Source organism: Eutrigla gurnardus (genome assembly GCF_963514095.1).
Source record: "Eutrigla gurnardus genome assembly, chromosome: 18".
Lineage (NCBI taxonomy): Eukaryota > Metazoa > Chordata > Actinopteri > Perciformes > Triglidae > Eutrigla > Eutrigla gurnardus.
Genome location: NC_139929.1, coordinates 15968320 through 15985404, shown reverse-complemented (window position 1 = coordinate 15985404; position 17085 = coordinate 15968320). Strand labels below are relative to the sequence as shown.

General features: G+C 40.0%; 3 protein-coding genes across 4 annotated transcripts; 1 reads left to right on the top strand and 2 right to left on the bottom strand.

Annotated features, from left to right (window-relative positions):
• Positions 1 to 587: 587 nt before the first annotated feature.
• On the top strand, positions 588 to 4189 carry tmem241 (transmembrane protein 241). 2 transcript variants are annotated; one of them, XM_084033162.1, is made up of 15 exons: positions 592 to 811; positions 1238 to 1284; positions 1464 to 1541; positions 1614 to 1695; positions 1813 to 1890; positions 2033 to 2058; positions 2229 to 2280; positions 2413 to 2461; positions 2598 to 2643; positions 2750 to 2785; positions 3205 to 3239; positions 3337 to 3406; positions 3576 to 3669; positions 3816 to 3880; positions 3968 to 4189. In XM_084033162.1, the coding sequence occupies exons 1-15, from the start codon at positions 740 to 742 to the stop codon at positions 4026 to 4028; spliced, it is 891 nt and encodes a 296-aa protein (XP_083889288.1). In that variant the 5' UTR covers positions 592 to 739; the 3' UTR covers positions 4029 to 4189. The 2 variants fall into 2 exon arrangements, with proteins under 2 accessions (XP_083889287.1, XP_083889288.1); XM_084033161.1 differs by having other exon boundaries at positions 588 to 811; positions 1464 to 1695.
• Positions 4190 to 4303: 114 nt separating this feature from the next.
• On the bottom strand, positions 4304 to 11629 carry rbbp8 (retinoblastoma binding protein 8). The gene is made up of 19 exons (XM_084033160.1): positions 11510 to 11629; positions 10969 to 11089; positions 9651 to 9693; positions 9427 to 9522; positions 9266 to 9357; positions 8520 to 8592; positions 8038 to 8219; positions 7856 to 7951; positions 7288 to 7349; positions 7083 to 7150; positions 6502 to 6766; positions 6265 to 6415; positions 6053 to 6141; positions 5707 to 5824; positions 5489 to 5629; positions 5324 to 5369; positions 5109 to 5196; positions 4889 to 5030; positions 4304 to 4704 (listed from the first exon to the last, which is right to left on the bottom strand). Exons 2-19 carry the CDS (start codon positions 11066 to 11068, stop codon positions 4607 to 4609), a joined length of 1950 nt encoding a protein of 649 aa, XP_083889286.1. The 5' UTR covers positions 11069 to 11089; positions 11510 to 11629; the 3' UTR covers positions 4304 to 4606.
• Positions 11630 to 12303: 674 nt separating this feature from the next.
• fam168b (family with sequence similarity 168 member B) lies at positions 12304 to 16790 on the bottom strand. The gene is made up of 7 exons (XM_084034284.1): positions 16655 to 16790; positions 15063 to 15154; positions 14865 to 14942; positions 14488 to 14624; positions 14074 to 14272; positions 13724 to 13848; positions 12304 to 13580 (listed from the first exon to the last, which is right to left on the bottom strand). The coding sequence occupies exons 2-6, from the start codon at positions 15130 to 15132 to the stop codon at positions 13736 to 13738; spliced, it is 597 nt and encodes a 198-aa protein (XP_083890410.1). The 5' UTR covers positions 15133 to 15154; positions 16655 to 16790; the 3' UTR covers positions 12304 to 13580; positions 13724 to 13735.
• Positions 16791 to 17085: the final 295 nt, after the last annotated feature.

The following is a 17085-nucleotide window of genomic DNA, read 5'->3' as shown; positions in this document are numbered from 1 at the left end:
ACAACAACATTTATTAATGATTTAAGATATTCAAAATAATAAGAATGGCTTTCGGTTGTTGCTTGTATTCTGTATCATGAAATATAGGCTATAGGATTTATATCAAACTACAATAATCTCTTTGTTATCGCTATGACTGCCACTGTCAGAAAAAAGATAATAAATCAAATAATTACAATCTCTCAAAATATTGACTTAGTATCTAAAACTAATGTTAAAGTATTCCAAATGAATGACGTAGTGTCTTAGAATAATGACATATTACACTAACTTTTTTGAGACTTTAAGTCATTATTTTGAGAGAAAATGTCTCATTATTTTGAGATATAAAGCAATATTATGTGGGGGAAAATGCACAATTTTGAGATACTATGCCATTATTTTAATATGCTAAGTCACTATTTTGAGATGTTAAGTCATTAATTTGAGATGCAAAGTCCGACATATCACACTGATACATACATTATTTGTATATCTCTCTTCATACCAAAATGTCCTGCGGAAAATGAGAAAAGACGCCTGCGTGAAATGAGCGTGACGCTGATTCGGGCCGGCGAATAATCACCCCGAACATAGACGATCTTTGTTCCCCAGCGTCTTGACGTGTCACCGCGGACCGTGAGGGAAGTTTCCGATCTCGAAGTGTCTCCAGTTTGAAACAGGCTGCGCGTATTAACGCAGGACCGAGTGTAGTTGTGTTCGGGGACCATGTCCTCGCTGCGGCGCGTCGGAGGCCAACATGCAGTGGAGGAAACACGCCACTGGCTTCGCTTTCAGTGTCGTGTTCGTTGTGACTTATTTCACCAATAAGGTGAGTGTGAGACGACGCGCTTTGACGTTGACTCCCAAGTTAAAAGTTGCTCATCAGCACCAACAACAACCAAGTGAAGATAGTCTTCTCGGATTGCTGCTGATAGTGATAATGCAGCTATGAACCAACTAGTCCACCGAGAACTGTTGAATTCTCACCCTTTATATGCAGAAAACAGCTGTAGGACATGTAAACATGACATTTTGTTGGATGTGTAATGTGCCGAATGGAAGAGTGAATCCCACCCATGATAATAAGAGTTGTCAGAATTACCAGAGACGCGCCTGTGTGCACACACTTCCGGTTACACTAAAAGGGCAGACTTTTTGAAAGTATTTTGGTGCCAGTATCAAAGTTACAACACTGGGTTTGCTTCAGACCATGACTTGAATGATATGTCTCTCTTTCTTTTTTTGGGGGGTCCAGTTTGTGCTGTCAGTGTTAAAATTCACCTATCCGACCTTATTTCAAGGGTGAGTAGCTGAAGGTAAATACTTCATGTGATTCCTCTTCAGGTTTTATCCTTTAGTGTAAAGAAATAATGTAAATTAAATGGCCTCTTGTGTGCACCCTATATTAATATCAACATCGAATCTTGAATAAAGAAAAGAAAGAAAACTGCTTCTGTTCACTCAAAGTAAAATATTTCCAGATGGCAGACGTTTATCGGGGCTGTCCTGCTTCTACTCTCTGGGAGGTTTGGATGGGTGGAAATGAGCCGCATCACCAGGTATGGTTTCATATCCTACAGTGTGTTCTCAGTCCCTGCTCCTACACACACTTGTTTGTCGTGTCTTTACAGGTCAGCAGCTCTGTCCTGGCTCCCAGCCTCCCTCCTGTTTGTGGGAAACATATATGCTGGTTCCAGGGCCTTATCCCGTATAGTACGTTACATCAGCTACCAACCTTACATGTAGCATCTCTTCAATTACACTCATTCGATATAGTCGTGTAGATTGCTGCCTCGGGATGCACCTGAAATCCTTCTCTTTTCTCTTCAGGACATTCCTTTTTTCTTCACACTTCAGAATTCTTCTCACGTCGTTAGTTACGTCATCTTGAAGGTTGTCCACAGAGAGGTAAGATCCTGCACTGCCTACAGTATGTGGATTATGTGAGATTTATAGATGTAAAACCTTGGCCCCACACGCTATCCTGTCCAAGCTCTAACCTCCACTACGATACACCTCACTCTGTGAATTCATCTCTTTCCATCAACAGAAGACGCCGCGGCTGAAATTGATCAGGTTTGTGCTTTTTCCCACTTTTCATTCAACTCAATGCAATATCAACCCCTCATTTTCCAAAAGGCACGTACACAAAGTATGCAGGTGATGTGACGATGAGGAAATATATTTTTGCTTTGCATTTACTTCTCCCATGAAAGTAGTGTAATTGCTTTATCTTCTTCTTGCAGCATCTGCTTCATGCTGCTCTCAGCCATCAACCTCCCCCGCCACGATCCTCAGGTAATCATTCATTCTCAGCAAAGGGGGAATCTCTCATTACAACACTAACAGTTGTACTTATGAGGAAGAAGAAATGTGTTTCGGGGCCCTTTGGCACAACAAATCACGTTTACGCGTTTGCTTCTGTTGCAGTTCGACTACAGTGGTTACCTCTGGGCTGTTGCTCATCTGATCTGTGTTGGTGAGTCTGAGAATGTGCAAAGATGCCACGCTGCTAACATTTGTAGCTAAGGGGTTACATAAAGGGAACAACAGCTTGAGTTCTGAGCCTTCGGGGACACCATAGATAACTGAACATCATCTCTTATATCTTCCAGGTGCCTACAGGGCGTTTCAAGTTCACTACAAATCCAGCAATCTGAGGTAAGTGGAAGCACAATGACTCGCTGTGTCTCTCATTAGTGCCTCCGTACTTTATAAACTACTCGGTTCACTGAAGACACCTTTCTTTGTGATGTTTTCATTGCAGTGACCTTGAACAGCAGTGCATCAACTACTTGTTCAGGTAACGATCATTCTAAGCAGTCAGTCAGTTAAGGACGGCGGTTTCATAACGTCTTCAATGATCTAAACTATGATTTCTTACTCGATATCCGTATTCATCGTTATCTCCCAGTTGAGTGACTATCTGCCTTTCAGACGTTTACGAAGCTGCAAGCTTAGAAGGAGTCTGATGAGTCAAAGTTGGAAAGGAAGAGACAGTTACTCAAGTAAGAGTGGAGCTAAAGGGCGAGTTAAAAAGCAGAAAAAAGCAATTTTCCACTCCAGAAGATTCATAGCCGAGTAGCTTAAAATACTTACAGCTCAGTTATTTGCTTGTGTTTCCAGAAAGGCTGCAGTGAAACACCAGATAAGATCATTTAAGTTCAGCTTCACATGTTCTCAGGAACTCATTTCATTTCTTATTCTGACTTTATGTAACAGTGTACTGCTGCTAGCCATCGCCGCTCACCCAACAGGTATGCACCACCCTGAGCGTGTTTCTTATTTTGGCAAATGATAAAAGTGAAAACATGTAGATTTTGTAGCAGACAAACCGATGTTTGTCCCCTTCAGGCGACCTCATGGGGGCCTTGGAGTTCCCGTCTCTTCAATCCCACACGTTTCACTGTGGCTGCTGTGCCAGGTGAGAGGTTCTTTTGTAAGGGCTGTATATTAAACAGAACTACCCAAACAGCACTACTCTATCAACCATAAACCATAAAAGTTCCTTTGGCAGGCTTTATTTAAATGTGCATTTCCCTGTTTAATAAGGAAACAAATGTGTTGAGTGATAACTCTCCGTCTCATTTCAGTGCACTGCTGGGGTTTTTGTTGCTGCTGGCAACGGTCAAACTAAAAAGTGGATTGTCCCTCGAACACTTTGGGGTCTGGATTTTTTTGGCTAAGGTGCTTTTACATGTTTCTATGTTTGTATATTTAAGTTCAGCAGTGTTTTATGGTTGATCTGGTAGCATGGAGCCTTTTACAGAAACTCATATCATAATTCACTGAGTGATCTCTAAGTAAAGAAATTATTATTTTGTTCCTTCCAGATTACAGCCATGTCCCTCTCCCCGTTTATTTTCTACATGGACATTAATGCTGCGTCTCTTATCTGGTAAGCACATCACCTGCCTGCTTTAGCCCCTTACATATGTAGACGGGTTCTCATCAACCCGTTATTGATGTGGTATTTCTGTTCCAGTGTGGTCGTCAGCCATGTTGGAGAGGCCCTGCTGGTCTACTGTCAAAGAGACTCCCAGTGACGACACAAAGCAGCTCTCTGGATTAACCCACAGCTTGCACTCTAAAGAGATTTGTTGTTTTTTTCCCACCAAGAGAAAAAAATATATTTTTACCCATTATTTTTGTAATTTCTCATCTATGCGCTGACAATCTGCTGAACAAATAAAATGAGATTTGTGTACATGTGTGCTGTAATTGAGCAGACCCCAATGATCACTTTGACCCTATAAAATCACTCTGAATGATGAGCTGCAGCTTTGATGAGGAAAAGTAGAGGTTTTTTGTTGTTGATGGAATGAACAATTACATCACTCCATGGACATGTAGTCTTTTTTATTAATGTATTAATAAACACACCTCAAACACACCCACCATCTAGGAAACCTTAACCAAACACAAACCAGTGGGACTTACAGACAGAACACTGAACATTATAGACACAAAACTGAAAAAAGGGCTCAACCTTCACAATAAGATCACTGTATAGAACAGATTTCTTTGTAATCCCAGTGACATTTTCACAGTGACGAGCTGTATCTCTTCTCTGGAACAGGACCAATTCAAACAATTGTCCTATAGAGGAAAACATACTCTTTTCTTAGCTCTCCTGCTGGTTTTGCTTCGGGGAGAATAAAGCATTGAATGGTTGTCTTCTCCGAGTACGCGCCTGGGGAATCTTCTCTTCCCTGATGTAACCTACAAGGAAATTATAGCAGTATATGTATTTTTACAGAATTATGGGATGCTGTTAACACTGAAGACATTGTATGAATGACTGTTTATTGATCCCTGAAGGGCAAAGTGCCCAGATGTTCTGCTAATGCTTTAACAACATTGTTAAATGGAGAGTTGAACTAAAAAGTAAAGATACGTTAATTACCTCTGTCAATGCATGTTTGAGTCGACGGGAATCCAACTTCCCAGAAGTTTTCAGGAGTACACGGAGGAATATACAGAAACCGGTGCCTCGAGCAGGCAGACAGCTTTTTCTGCTTGTCGTCCTCTGGGAGGTGGGCGTAATACTGTTGGAAATAAACATCACATAATCATCAGCCATAAAACATGACTGTGTTTCTTGGGTTTATGATCAAAACACTTACAATGTCACACTCCTTGCAGGTCGTGCCCTTCAGTTTTCTTCTCTCGTCTTTCTTGCGGACCACAGCCACGTGTGCAAATGTCGGACATCTAAGCCGACAAAAGAAAACATAGATTGAATGAACCGTCTTTATTTTTCTGTCCACATTTTTATGCATAAAATTTCAGAAAAGACGACAACACTGATCCCTAAAAGAAGTGAAGGGGTGTCTCTCACCGTGCTTTGTGCCCGTGACTTTCACTCATGGTGTTTTCATGAGGATCTTGTTGATTAAAACAAGAACATGAACACAAGTTAAATTCAAGAACTGACATCCAATGTCAAACACAGAAACACTGGTCACATTACATGATGACACAGTAATTAAATGTAAAAGCTTACCATTGTGCTCTTCATCATCACGGTCATCATCACGATAATTATCATCACCAACGAACGTCTGGCTCTGGTGGGAATCGTACTCCCCGTGAGCCGTTGTGTCAAACATCATATCCAAACTGTCGTTTGCCTTCCCGCCCAGTCCTAGACATGCAGAGCGATACGATATCATATGGCTTCATCATTTCAGTCAACAGTTACTCTAAAAGGTTCATATTTACCAGACACGCTGTCCTTCCTTTCGTTCGGTTCTCCCCGACACTGGAGCAAGCTGTGACTGACCCAAGTGCAGTCGGAATCTACCAACTCTCCATGACACTCCTCTTCTTCTTCTTCTTCCTTTTGATAAAACAGAAACAGAAGAACAGGAAGTTGTAAGATACAGAACAGCAACAGCAGTCATAGGTAGATACTTGGACTGGCTACATATTTGCTTAATTGTTGAAAATGATCAAGTTGAATGAAATAAAGTGTGCATCTGATCTACATTGTTTTCTCTGACTTTAGAACAGGTATAAAGGGTTTAACCAGGATACACAGGAACCCAGCGACGTCACATGACTGTACCTCATCTCCTCTTAACTCGCTGTCATACATGGACAGGGCCAGCGCTGGGTCAATGCTCCACATGGGCTCCACTTTGACTCTCCTTTCAGCTGGGAGAGGACAGTTACAAGCACGGTCACTTTCAAGTCAACTGGTTGTAAAGAGACACTCAGCCTACGATCACATCGGCCATCAGACAACACGGTATGCCAGCAACAGGACAGAACACTCACCATCTTTTCTTTTATGTTGCTCATGTGAGACACCGACATCCTGTCGCTGGTTTCCCTTCTTCCCTTCTCTAACTTGGGGCTTCTTAAAGGCAGGACTTATACAGGACATAACTGGCATTGGGTTGGAAATGTCATTTTGTGGTGACTGAACCTGTGAAATGTTCAAAGAATCACATTTTAAAACATTTCAAAATGATTCTATCCTAATGCTGCAAGTGTTTAGGACACATCTCTAACCTCGCTGCCAGAAAGACACTTCTTCAAGCTTCGATTGCTTAAAGGTGTGGAGCTTCGTTTGATCGGCTCTGGCTGCACGCGTTGGCCTTCGTTTTGTTTGTCCTCCTCTCGCACCTCCGCCTCACCTTCATCCTTCTTCCGTTTTGCTTTGTTAACGGAGCCATCTACTGCAAACCTTTTGGCGCCTGGGAGAAGCGATGGAGACTTTTCTGTTGTCGAGTCTGGACTGTGGAGCGGCGTGCCGGAGGTGGATGAGCGGTGCGGTCTTCAGGGAAGGCAAAACAAATATGGTTGTGTTATTGGAACGTTATTGTTGCTTGACTGCATTCTTAAAACTATGATTCAAAATCAGGAAGCAGTAGAGAAATTGAAGTAAACCATGGAAAGCATGGTGGTATTTTACTGTAGTTTTGAAAGTGGACTTAAAGGAGCCCATGTGTTGCTTTAAGACGATTAATTGGTGTTGACAGGGAGCGCCTAGCCGCATTCATTGCTGTCAGTCACAGTTTATTTGAATGTACAACTCATGATACTGTCATACAGATGAATAATAGTAACGCCCCAACTGTTGTGGTCCTCACTTTAAACTGAAGCTGTACTTCCAGGGAGGCTTTGAGCTGCTCTGCTGGCCTGCAGTCATCTGAGTTATCTAAGGAAAGACAACAGTGAAATACAGACACAATCCAAAGAACTAAATCTAATCGAATGCCTACGCTTAAATATAATTATCCTTTTAACACAAAATCTCTTTCATACAGTCTTTGTAGCAGAACTTAGCCTACTTACTTTGTGAGGCCTCTGAATAAGTTCAAGGCCACAAGTTTCTGCTATCGGTTCTTCCAGATCATCTGAAATGAAACCCAACAACGTCTTTACACATCTCAGAGTTGCAATCAGCACTTTGCACATGGCAGCTGATTATGACAACTAATACTTTTGACCGTGATCATGTCTACCAACACTGGCAATGTAAGATGCTTCATGTCATATGGGTTACTTTGTAAGAAGCAGTTTGTTTGTTTGCTTGAGTTGTCGTTAATCAGTCAGATTAGAGGACTTAATCCGACACTTTAGGGTGAATTTACAGCAACGCCTCTTCCATGCAGCCCCGTGTGTGAATCAGGCTGATATGATGGGTGTGTTTGTGGAGATAAATGCTGCCCAGTGCTCATCTACCACTTTAAGTTACAGAGAGGTTCTAAAAGAAGGAAATAAATATGTTTTCCAATTCCTAAAAACCAGAAGTCTTGCCATTTTAATATTTCTGTAAAAAAAAATAAAAAAATCTGTATCACCAATATTTTAGAGGAATATTGGATGATAATAATTTAAAAAAACAGTAGATGAATCATACTTAAGATTTGGGATGTGTCCAATTCACATGTGTTTGGTACGAGCACCTGAACTCTCCCAGGATTCTTTGCAGCTTCAACAGGCTCGTTGTCCAGCACTTTAAAAACAGGACCACATGTTAGAAGACTCGGTGAACAGAAACAGGCATTAAAAGGTATGAAAGCTACTTTAAAGCAGACTGACCACTGAAGAGTGAATTGTTAGACCTTGGTAGAGGCATCTCTGCGTAACGAACAAACTTCATTTTGTTGATATCTTTTAGTTTCTTCAGTTTGTTTGCCACAGGCAGCGAGCTCGGCATGATCGGAGAGTCTGGGATGAAGCCTTCTTCCTGTTCCGGGGATGAGGCCTGCTGGGGCTCCCAGCTGATAAAAACAACACCTGCCACATTAACTGGGAACTGTTGACTCTATTCGTTTACAGAACACCACAGCTTCCACTCACTAAACTGGAGCTAAAAACCTGTTTTTTTCCCCATAGCGTTGCAAGGAGACACTTGAAATCTTCTATCCAAGTAGAAATAAAACCACTTTGAAGTACGTTTTGTCTGCGAGACCTACAATATTTATAGTTATTTTGTCAGCTGATAAAGAAAGAAGATGTATTTAATTTATTTCAACATTTTTACAATGGCAGAGGAAAAATGTTGACAAACAAGAGCTTACCGAGACATCTTTAACTTTTGTACTTCAGCATGTAGTTTTCTGTTTTCTTCATTAACGCCGTCTCTTTCATTCTCTGGGGTACAAACGACACAAGTGTTTCACACACGCTCCACTATAATAATTAATAACCTCTTCAACCTGCCAATAGACATATCTTGTGTTACACTAGCATACTCAATATAAACCCATAAAATACAGCAGGACATGCCATGGATTCAAATAAACACAGGCGTGTCTTTATGCAAACAAGACTATTAGTCTCCAGCCAGGAGGAAACTTAATAGAAAATCAAGAAGTCAAGAATCAAGAATATCTTCTGCAAAAATAAACATAAGAGAAGAGTTCTCTGATTACCTGAACATTTACAAACAAGGTTATCCACAATTTGAGTAGGCTACTTTACATCCAAAATAAATGCATAGGCAAAAAAAAAAAAAAAGTGTAAACACAGATTTATTTTTGTTGTTATAGGTAGACACACTTTTTTCATCTCCCGTTGTTTTAAAGTCATGTTAGAAATTCAGTCTCAGCATGCTATTATTCCACTTCAGTAACAGGATACTGTCTAAGCAATTGTTGATATGGGCGTTTTCTTTTCTCTTTTAGCAGCTCATGGATTATTCTCAAAGTGCTTCAAGCATCGGACATGGTGTGTAAGCAGAACATAAATCCGTTTAGAGAGCTGAGCTGCAGTTCATCACATCTCTATCTGAAAGGAGAATAATAAGAATAATGAGTGAACTCACTCAGTTTGGCGATGAGGCGCAAGTTCTGATCCTGGCTATGTTTTAGGTTCTCCTCCATGCTGGCACATCGATTACACTCTCCTGCACAGAGCCTGCAAACAGTGAAACAAGTTACTGGTCTTTGTTACATATTGTTTTTGACCCGTTGTGGAGGAAATTACCTTTCCTCCAGGCGACTGACGACATCCTGCAGGCTTTTGTTTTGGTCTTTCAGCTGCTGGGTGCGAGTGTGATACACCTCCAGCCTCTGAGCATCTCTGCAGAAAACAAATGCAATGACAGGTAGACTGTAGTCAACCATTCACAAAAAAGGTTCTAAAGGCAGGGTGAAAACACTTATTATCATCTTTATTATATTTAAAATGTAGTGACACAATATACTCACAAATAGCGCTCCTTTTTCAACTTGGTCACTTTCCCCTCCAGTTCTAAAGCAAATGCAATGTTGAAGAGTGTGAAATGCAATGCAAAACACATTTAATGTTAGTATGGGATTTAAACACATGTAATGTTAGTATGGGACTTAAACACATGTATTGTTAGTATGGGATTTAAACACATGTAATGTTAGTATGGGACTTAAACACATGTATTGTTAGTATGGGACTTAAACACATGTAATGTTAGTATGGGATTTAAACACATGTAATGTTAGTATGGGATTTAAACACATGTAATGTTAGTATGGGATTTAAACACATGTATTGTTAGTATGGGATTTAAACACGTGTAATGTTAGTATGGGATTTAAACACATGTAATGTTAGTATGGGATTTAAACACATGTAATGTTAGTATGGGATTTAAACACATTTAATGTTAGTATGGGACTTAAAACACATGTAATGTTAGTATGGGATTTAAACACATGTAATGTTAGTATGGGATTTAAACACATGTAATGTTAGTATGGGATTTAAACACATGTAATGTTAGTATGGGATTTAAACACATGTAATGTTAGTATGGGACTTAAACACATGTAATGTTAGTATGGGACTTAAACACATGTAATGTTAGTATGGGACTTAAAACACATGTAATGTTAGTATGGGACTTAAACACATGTAATGTTAGTATGGGACTTAAACACATGTAATGTTAGTATGGGATTTAAACACATTTAATGTTAGTATGGGACTTAAAACACATGTAATGTTAGTATGGGACTTAAACACATGTAATGTTAGTATGGGACTTAAACACATGTAATGTTAGTATGGGACTTAAACACATGTAATGTTAGTATGGGACTTAAACACATGTATTGTTAATATGGGACTTAAACACATGTAATGTTAGTATGGGATTTAAACACATGTAATGTTAGTATGGGACTTAAACACATGTAATGTTAGTATGGGATTTAAACACATGTAATGTTAGTATGGGATTTAAACACATGTAATGTTAGTATGGGATTTAAACACATGTAATGTTAGTATGGGACTTAAACACATGTAATGTTAGTATGGGACTTAAACACATTAATGTTAGTATGGGACTTAAAACACATGTAATGTTAGTATGGGACTTAAACACATGTAATGTTAGTATGGGACTTAAACACATTAATGTTAGTATGGGACTTAAAACACATGTAATGTTAGTATGGGACTTAAACACATGTATTGTTAGTATGGGACTTTAGTGGAGCCTACATGAACGTCATGTATACATAGAACGCATCATGGGTCAGTTACCTTTAAGTGCATTGTGATGATACTCGCCCAGCTGCCCTAACAAATCTTCAAAGAGGTGAGTTGGGTTGGACGTTCCGCTGCTCGGTCCCGAGCTGCTCATCCTCCATTCACTGCTAAGATACTGCCAACATATGTCTATATATTAATTATATTAATGAATGATTTAAAGCATGAAGACGTGGGTCTCGTTAAACACCAACTACCACAGTAGGCTACAAGCTCAGTCTTATTTCAACTGCTTATATTGGACATTAACTATATTTAACGTTATCTACAGTCTGCACCTGTCCTGAGTTATAGGTCCAATACTATTATGGTTGCAGTATATGGAGAAGAAGTACAACTCATAGCTAACTGTCTAATATTTAAAGATATAGCGAAATGGCTGAAAACAGCTTCATAATCGCGGTAACAGCACACGTAACGACATATGCACATTTAACGTCGACCGCGTTGCTTGACAGTAAAACAATAACAATACATCATTCACGCATAGAAAACGTTCAATCACCGCAGTCTTTAAGAAAACAGCAACACTTACACCAATGAGTGAAAAACACGTAGAAGTTTACACGGTTGGTGCTGTTAGGCTAACTTATTAACGTTAATTTGTGCCGTACGAGTACTCCCATGTTTGTAACTCCATCCAAATTCGCGCGACGAAATGCATGCTGGGAGCTCTTCTTCTTCGTCGTCGTCGTTTATGCTATTCCTGATTCATCACTGCCCTCTCCTGGTCAAAGTTACCATTACAACTATAAATAGTGGTTCTAAAGATTTTGGGCATATTAATACAGTTTTACAGTATGCAGAGGTTTTATAGCCGTTTACTGCACAGTGGAGCATCGAGGGCGTTTATCGTTCTAGCTGTACGGGAAAACAGAAACCACATTTTAATTGGTTTGCCCAGTCTACCTTACCAGAATGCATTAGCCGTCATTTTAAAATTGTCTACTTGATTACATATAATTTGTCTGGCCGACAATTGACTTTAGAGAATGATGCTTTAGAGTCAAGCTCTTAACACTACATAATTATCTCACTGGGTCGGCCTACAGTTTAGGGCCAAGAAGTACAAAAATGACACAAAAAAGGGGGGAAACAAAGATTATTCTTATATTTGTTTTATTTTTGGTCTCTCTTAAGAATATAAAACAAGAACCAAAATCACAAAAATAACATTTACAAAACAGATTATTAAACTGAGGTGACCGAGGCAACATAGAAAAGCATGTCTGAAACAATGATATTTGTGGGTTAGCCTGGAACCTTGAGGTAAAACAGCGAGCAATGCAAAAGGTCAGATATCTTTAACGTTTTGAATTAGTGCCTTCCTTCAGTAGTGCTATTCACAAATGGAATTTAACTTATTATGTTTAACATGTCCACAGTTAGCAGTGATTTAATGATGTAGTGCTTCAGATCTACCTAAGAACAAATTGATTATTGTGAGATGCAGGTTGAATATTCTCAGCGTGTTGCACTATATGGCACCAATTTTAATGGTTTCTATTTTAATCCTGTTTCTTACAAACACACACACACACGACACTGTTCCTACTCATCCACTCTCTTATCGCTTAAATGGGTGCAAATGGTTTCCAACAACTTCCTCAACTTGTTCACCACAAAGAATGCTTCCGGCTAAAATAAGTGAATAGTTTTAACATCGACGTCACCCAAAAAAAATAATAAAAAATAAAAGCAGGAAACAAAAGCTGCTTCATACTTTTGGAAAAGTTGGTCCTCCTTTCCTAAAAAGGTTCGACAGCGCAGGGAAAATAAAACACTCACAAAACATATTGATTAAGTGTTGGAATGGCCATCAGTCAGAGGCACAAACTCATAGTCCCATCTTTCCTAAAAATACAAAAATGGTAAGACGAAATGCATACATTGCATCACTGAGAGAAATAATAAAAAACCTAGCTCCATTTACCAAAACACAAAGCAGTGAGAATAGTACAGTTGGTCTGCACTTGTTTGTGCAGGTATGTTTTTGCATGAATAAACATTTCTCGTCTTTTCTTCTTTCACATGTAAGACATGGTCACTGGTGATTCAGCATTGCAGATTATTACGTTTTTTTATTTTTTATTTTTTTTTAGTTCCTTTGGACGTGTGCCTTTTGTTGATTTTGCATCTGTCACAGCAGGTAGATTGCGCTAGCATTACTTCATATATCTATATATACACATGCATTCGATATCATATGTATTCCCAAAATGAAAAAGAAACGACAACAAAAAAAAGATTCCAAACTCCCTTTTCACCACTTAAAAGAGATTAAGCTATGAAAACCTGCATGACATTCCACAAATAGAGTTTGCATGGAGGCATTGCTGTTTGATGCGAGATATGCAGCAGGTTGTAGAGGTGCTGGCGCTGGGGTGTGACATGGAATGCAGCCTTATTCCATTGAGAGGGGTCATGGGGATGGGCCTATTCTTTCCCCCCTCTTATCCAAATGGGCCTCTTTCTATGTAGTTAGGTTTTAGATTCACATTATGCTGGAAGAAGAGTAACTGGTTGCAGACGCTGACGGGGCAGGTCTTCCCCAATAGCAAAAAACACTTGAATAGAGTGTGAATGCATATCTACCATCTTCTGACCTGCAGAGAAAACAACATGTAGAAGTATAAACTTTAGGTTTTGGTCAAATATAAAGCGAGAGGGGTGATGTGATTATATAATATAACCTGGAGCCCATATAAGGCTGATATACAGCCTACAGATACCAAAACATCATACTCACACTTCCCTCTCTTCACCACTGTGGGGGCACGTAGCTGTAGCCGGGCGTGCCAGGATGCCGATACGTGGGCATCGTGACTTGGTGCTGAGCAACGGACGCTGGTGATTGAGTCGTCAATAAAGTTCCTGAGAGGCAAAGTGACCAGAGATTAAACACTAGTGCACAACTATGATGCAATGTACTGCATGATATAATATACATGGGGCCCAGATTTACTGAGACTGCCAAAGCAAACTGGGCATGTATTCTAACATTTATATATTGGTTTATTCAACACAATGACATATAGCTTCAAATGTAGCCTCTCTAGTGAAATAAAGATGCATAATAAAACAGAAACCGATGCTTACCAGCTGACATGGCCATGGTGGTGCCAGCTACCATCCCCATGGCGACACTGTTGTGACGTTGAGGAGGCATCTGTGGAGCATACATGGCTGCAGGCATCCCGTTGGGCTGGACCACCGTGGTGTGATGGATAACGTGAGGCGGCGCAGCATACAGTGGCTGTGTGTAGTAGGTGCCTTGTTGTTGTGAAGGTATTAGTGCCTGGATCACAGAAGAACAAACCCCATTGTTACAGTTGGAAACATGAAGCTAAACAGGAATTTAGTGAAACCTGGCAGAAAGGAAGGGAATTAAAAACACATTATGGCATCAAAGTTTGACATATGGACCTTCGGTTGTGGCGCCGTCCTCAGGCCAGTCTTGATGACACTTTAATACCAGAACCAAAAGCCAAAATCTGTCATCCTTCAACTGACCTGTGCATAGGGGTTCTGTTGGGGGTAGGTGCTCCTGACCGGGTAAACAGGGTAGGGGTTGGGTGAGGAGGAGTATGGGGGGACAGTCCCAGTGTTGGGAGAGCAAGCCATTTTGAAAGGAGTGCCTGGAGCATAGCCTGGGTGGGAGGGAGGACACTTTGCGTTAGTGCTGCTGATTACACAATGTACATTCACTTTCAGTCAGTGGGTGTGGATGAAGAATGCATTATTACACCGTAACAAAGGTCTGCAGACTGAAATGACCTACAAACGACCTGAGGAGGTGTTGAAATCCTTGCTACAGCACGGTCTAGAACAATCTGCATTGGGTATATGGCATACACAGTGCAAACACGTTCAGCCTAACATATTCTTACCACTGGGGAAGGCTGCGTTAGCTCCTGCATAGATATTGTGAGCATATGCTGGAGCTGCATAGCCAACAGGGAATCCAGCTATCATGACCAAAAAAATACAACAAAAAATTAGTAATTTTCATTTTCCTTTATTTCAGGGTATTTTTTTTGCAGTGAATATATTTGCTTAAAGTATGACACGTCAACACATGAATTTACCTGGGTAGCCCATGCCCTTAGTATTGGTAAAGGGGACCCCTGTTGCTGCAGGGCTGTAGACCGGATTCATAATGGATGCCTACTCACAGATGCTGCAATGGAAGACAAATGTAAATTTCAGAATATTTCATAAACAAATTTAGCTCAGAATCATGAGTCAGCTGACAACTGTCCAACAACCACCGTCCTATTTTACAGGATAATAGTTCTTGGTCCATATAAGGACAAAAAATGCATCATAGCAACACTTGGACATTTCAGTCCAAAAAATATTTTTTGGCAACAGTAATGTTATATTGTAGATATGATGTGATATTCTGGCTTGAAATTACCTTGTTAGGTCATAATCACAACAGCTTTCTTCATCTTTCAAGTGCCGTCCACACATACTCACAACTGGAATCCCAACATTATTGTGGGAGTTGTTGTACATAATATGCATAATTTAACATGGTGTGGTTTATGCACCACTTTCAAATTGTACTTACTGTTTTTACATTCTCTCACTTCACTTCCATTGTAATGGATCTGTCATTATGTACTAGTATGTTAAACATTTAAATATATCCCCTATGACAACACGCTTGCATTTTGAAACATTTTGTAAAACATCATCTCATACATTTATTCATTCATTTTACAGATTCGCAGTTTTACACACAAAAATATGTAATTATTTATTTATAATACTGCATATTCATAACTATATATTTATATTATGTGACGCCCTCTAGCGGTGGTGCAACTACCATTACATCACTTTTATAACTGTGCTGATTCAAGGACAATTTAAACGCTCTACTTCAACACGTTATTTGAGGTAAAGCTAAAACATGGACACCACTATTTCGACTCAGCAGAATATATGCACTGTGTGCCGTTATGGACTACAGACCAAATAAATGTGTTTGACTACGGAAAACCACAGGGCACAACATAACCTCCTTTGTCTTTGACAAATCTGCATTACCTCATTTGCAAATTTAAAGCACATCCCAAACTGTGACCATCAATAATTCAGCTACATTAAATATTTTAGCGCTGATTCTCTTCTTCCATCCAAAACACATAGGAGCGACGAGTGTGACGCAATTCACTAAGTTGCTATTTTTTTTTTTTTTTTTTATCACTAAATGCTGCTTGCTGGTTTGCATATAAACCGTGTTCCCACAAGGCCTCGATACTAAAGAGGTGTAAAGAGATGTATTTTCAGGTGACGTTAGACATGTCCGCAAAAAATAAAGATGGCAACCTTTAAGTAGAAGAATTTCGAAAAGGTGAACGTCGCGGGGCTTTGTTATCCTCAGCTAGCCTAGCTCGAAAGCCGTGTTAGCCGCGCAGCACGCAGTTAGCTAAGCAGGTTTGCCATTGCGGGTTGGTTCCGAGGTACAGACTGACCTCCTAATCACCTGTCTGACCGCGCAATCCAGCGGACTGTCCCCGGACGGCAGCCAGATCGGGGGACAGCTTGTCAACAGGCCGCATAGCACAGCAGCGAGACAGGCAGACAGCTGTGCTCTGCAGTAACGTCCGGCCCAATAACACAGATCACACACATCTTCTTTTCTAGATAAAAAGCAACAAGAACTTACTCGTGACAAATTCAGACGGTGCGTTAGTCCTCTCCCGTGGTCTTCAGGTGTAAAAATGTATTAAAGCTAGCTGGTGTTTTGCTCCAAGATGCTTTGATGAACTCTGTTTTTGAGCAATCGCGTCACTTCCGTGTAGGGCGTCACGTGGTCTGCGAATGTAAAATATCACACTTTGCTTCATCATACCGTAACCTTTTTTCTTTTTGTAATAAGAAATCTTATTGTATTTTTTTAGGCTTTACACACTTAAGTTTTTTTTCTCGGGAATTGTCCTCAATACTAGCACAGTCTCTAAAACGAGCAGATCAGATAATATTATTTATTTGTAAACAATGTTGTTCTTATTCAGTATAGTTCATTTATGTTGTTTCTTTTTATTATGTGTTTGCTTCAAGTTGACATCGCAAAAATATATTATCTTAAAATTGCCT